We start from the raw sequence: 3710 nt of genomic DNA on the forward strand, positions 1-3710 counted from the left end.
GCCGCTTATGCCTCCCTTATGTGCATTTGCAACCACCAACTCACCATCAACAGCAGTAGAAGTAGTCGTAGGGACTTATATTACCCCTCCCAACATAATTGTTAGTTACACAGTGCACTCAAGAAGCGCTGGTTTACGCTGCTCTAGACCTGGCTTAACTTGATCACACTAGATGAGGCGCCTTAGCAAGACGATAGGATAAGATAGGTTGATAGGATTATCTGTTCTATCATGCATACCTCATAGCTGCTACCATGCTCGTCCGTTCGAGGCGATCCCACAACTTCCTCGGCTGGCACGCCAAATCGACTAGATAGAACTTTGGCTACGTACAATGGGGCTTTTTTCTTCTCTGGCGTAGATATTAGGAATCAATGTACACATATAGCAACGAGGTCTGTTTACGTCGTCGAAACGGTGGAGCAGGAGGCACCTTGTTACCCTCCCATTTCATATGCCCCATATATATATATATAGTCACCTTGGCACTGAAGTCACACTACTGTCCTCGTCTTCCAACCTCATTCTCTGTATTCTCTTCCTCTGCTCCCAGCTGCCGCTCACGACCACGTGTGTTGAGGAAAAATGGAGCAGATGATACCACAATTCGCGCAACAGCATTCCGCTTGTGCTACGTGGAACTGATGTATTCGGTGCTCCAAAATTCCACTCTTCGTACATCAGCACTGCTCAAAGCTAGAGAGCTCGCCTTGTGGACGGTCTAGTGTCCCCAAGGTAGAGTTCGGCCAATTCCAGCTAAAAAGTAGACGTTTGAAATGCAAATGGGCGGATGCATTCAACAGTCTCAAACTTAATAAGAGTGTATCCCATCTGAGGGAGGAAATCGTTTAACAGTCCAGTTTCACTGACATCTCAGTTGGGTAAACATGGAGACTCCCACCTCATTATTGTAATATCTCACTCCAATGCTCTTTGCTCTTGATGCCCTACTCAAAACCGCAGTCACCATAAACAGTCCCACCGCCAGATCCAGAAGCAGCCACAGAGAAAAGTGGTCATCATTCACTGTCTAAACAGTTGAAGAAGATATCAACATTTTATATCTGTCTCCCCTTTCATCCTGTGTTCACTATAAATGTACCTTAGTCAAGCCGGATCTAGTGTAGCGTAATCTAGTGCTTTTCAAGTAGAATATGCAACCCCTAAAGATATGGGGAAAGGTTATATAGGCCACTACGACTACTGCTTCTAATGCTAGTAGTGGGTTGTTCGTTGTGAATGCACATAAGGGAAGCATAAACAGCGGGTGCGGCACAGTAGGTGTAGTGAGTAATATGAATGGGTTGGACGAATTGGCCACTTACCCCTAAACATTGCTACGCAGCTAGCGAACGTGAGTTCTTGATGAGAGTTTTTAATTTTGCCTCTTGGTGAATTGTCGCCTCTGACCAGGGAGAACAATAAAGGTGATTGAACCCTTCCGGTGGAGGCGAAGTAACATAACTGTGTGACTGAAGAAGAAGGAGGAGGAGGGTTAAGGAAGAGAAGAGGAGAGATGGGGCCAGATAAGACGACTCAAATGAAGCATAAAGCAGTGGACAGAGTTGGGGGGCATGTGTATCTTTACTAAAGGTAGAAGTTGAATATCTTGCACGGTTCTGTTTACCACGTAACTTGCTTCCTTCTCTTCCGTCCATTCGTATTTTATGCATTTACCCACCTACAAACCTACCTACCTTCCTAGCCATAAAACTGATAGAAAAATAAAACAATTCACTTAGTTGGAGGAAACATGCATGGTTGTCAAACGATGCGCATAAGGAGGCTCCTCCTAGTTGTCCCCATGTATGTCGCAATGACTGGACTAAAAGTTGAGTTAATATTAAAATGGTGATTAAACATGAATGAGGAGGGAAAGCAGAAAGGACGGAAGCAGGAGAAGGAGGTAGCATAACTTACCCCTAATTACTACGACTTTCATTCGTTCTACTCGTTTGGATATCCTGACGTCTTTGGAATGGCGGATTGAGAGGCTAGAACTAAAAAGGAGATGACGAGGGAGAGGAAGGCGGTGGAAGTGGAGGACGAGAAGGAGCCCGGTAAAGAGGACAGTGAACTGGATCGTGGAAGTAACGGCAATGCACAGAAGCACGAGAAGTAGTAGAAAGCATCGAAACGCGTAGTTCAGCATGTCTGGCGGCTGGTTGTGTGAATTCACTTCCTCGCATCAGCTGACACGTATGTGAATCGATCGTTGACACGTGTTGCAGTGTGGTATCATCCATGGACAGCATTCCTCGTCGATGTGTTCTGGAACTAAAAAAGGTTTTTTGTCTTTTTTGGATGGAAATGGGGGAATCCAGCATCCTTTCATAGCATTTGGAAAGGATTGCTCCAGTTTAAATTTGTGTTGTCGCCCAATTTAAAGTGGATCGAATACCATGATCAGTACTTGCGCTTTATAGGTTGAAGTAGAGAGCACATCACCTTCTGGGAACTGTACGGAAAACGAAATAACGAAACCCCTGACCGAGACCGTGCCCATTGATTTCACCTCGAATTTGCCCTAGGCAGGTGACATTAAGGCGTCAAAATAATTGCTACTTAAATATGGTGGGTAGATGATTAACCGGCGCTGATTATCCCACAGCTAAAATGAAACCTGCATATTAATAGAGCGTTTCTCGTGCAGCAATATTAACAGCGATGTAACGATGATATGAAATACGTCAAAGTCTTAGCTCGTTTCGATCAGCATAGGCAATCAATTACTACTTAACACTGACTACTCCGTATACCATCTTAACTGCAGTAGGACAAACTTGGCAGACCTGTCAACAGGTTGTCCTTCTCGTCAAAATTGTCAACTTAAAATTTAACATTGCAAGAAATATATGTTACAATGTGCTTCAAACACATCCCTATCTGCTTCCAATGGCTAGGAGAGCTCCGTGGTGTATTTCTGCAATTTTTACTCTGGTAACGGTTACCGATTACTAATAATGAATCTAACCACAATACCTTAATTCTAGTTCTTCACTTTTCTGCATAACGCTCTTCACGAACTCTAGGAAAGCTATGTTGATATCAGGTGATCCCTTTCCAACAACATTATACATTTTTTGTCTCGGATATCGTTTTGAGGTAGAAATGTCTGTAAAAGTAAACACGAACACAAAAAGGGATTGTGAGACTAGTACAAATTACTGTGAATGGAAAAGGCTTTATTGAAATCTCTAGTTAGAGTCAAACATGCTCTAGCCCACTGAATCCTAATGGGCGCAGCTGACTGGTAAAGTCGGCGATTCCTGAATCTTCCCAACCCTCTGGATGGAGCAGTTTCAGGAATGAGGAAACATACCTCCACTCCGTGAGCAGATAATTCCTTAAGTGAAAGAGTTGCTAAACCCAATGTAGTCAGCTTTGGAGTTGTGGTAACAACACACCTCGCATCAAACATGTCAACATGGACGCGTCTCTCAAAATCCTGCTGCACCGCAATCACAGGCGCTCCTGTCAGATTCACCTGACACGAAGAATGAAACGGTATTTAAGGGCTATTTCAACCTTCAGACAACATCAAAAGGCGGTTTTACAGAACCGCATTAAGTTTGATCGACCTGCAATAGGTTCTTTTATTTCACTCACTTTGACTTATTAAAACACCTTTAGCTGTCTTAAAGGCAAAAGAAGACGTTTAATAAAGATTTACTAGCAAGAAACACTATGTTAGATATAGCGTTAAAGAA

The 3710-nt window shown here is 43.4% G+C and overlaps 3 protein-coding genes across 3 annotated transcripts in view; 2 read left to right on the forward strand and 1 right to left on the reverse strand. All coding sequences in view use genetic code 11, as the record gives it.

Annotated features, from left to right (window-relative positions):
- EGR_10249 (hypothetical protein) overlaps positions 1 to 1913 on the reverse strand; it is a gene marked incomplete at both ends in the record, with an annotated part of 8814 nt that extends 6901 nt beyond the window's left edge. The window contains one exon of the mRNA XM_024499498.1: positions 1698 to 1913. Coding sequence (XP_024346084.1) covers positions 1698 to 1913 — 216 coding nt within the window. The remainder of the gene's footprint in view (positions 1 to 1697) is intronic.
- Positions 1914 to 2011: 98 nt separating this feature from the next.
- On the forward strand, positions 2012 to 2531 carry EGR_10250 (hypothetical protein; the record flags this gene model as incomplete). The annotated part of the gene is made up of 3 exons (XM_024499499.1): positions 2012 to 2118; positions 2232 to 2286; positions 2427 to 2531. 3 exons carry the CDS (start codon positions 2012 to 2014, stop codon positions 2529 to 2531), a joined length of 267 nt encoding a protein of 88 aa, XP_024346085.1.
- A 508-nt stretch (positions 2532 to 3039) lies between these two features.
- EGR_10251 (hypothetical protein) overlaps positions 3040 to 3710 on the forward strand; it is a gene marked incomplete at both ends in the record, with an annotated part of 15250 nt that continues 14579 nt past the window's right edge. The window contains one exon of the mRNA XM_024499500.1: positions 3040 to 3169. Within this exon, the coding sequence (XP_024346086.1) occupies positions 3040 to 3169 (130 nt within the window). The remainder of the gene's footprint in view (positions 3170 to 3710) is intronic.

The sequence above is a fragment of the Echinococcus granulosus genome (genome assembly GCF_000524195.1).
Source record: "Echinococcus granulosus chromosome Unknown EG_S00202, whole genome shotgun sequence".
In the NCBI taxonomy this organism is placed as follows: Eukaryota; Metazoa; Platyhelminthes; class Cestoda; order Cyclophyllidea; family Taeniidae; genus Echinococcus; species Echinococcus granulosus.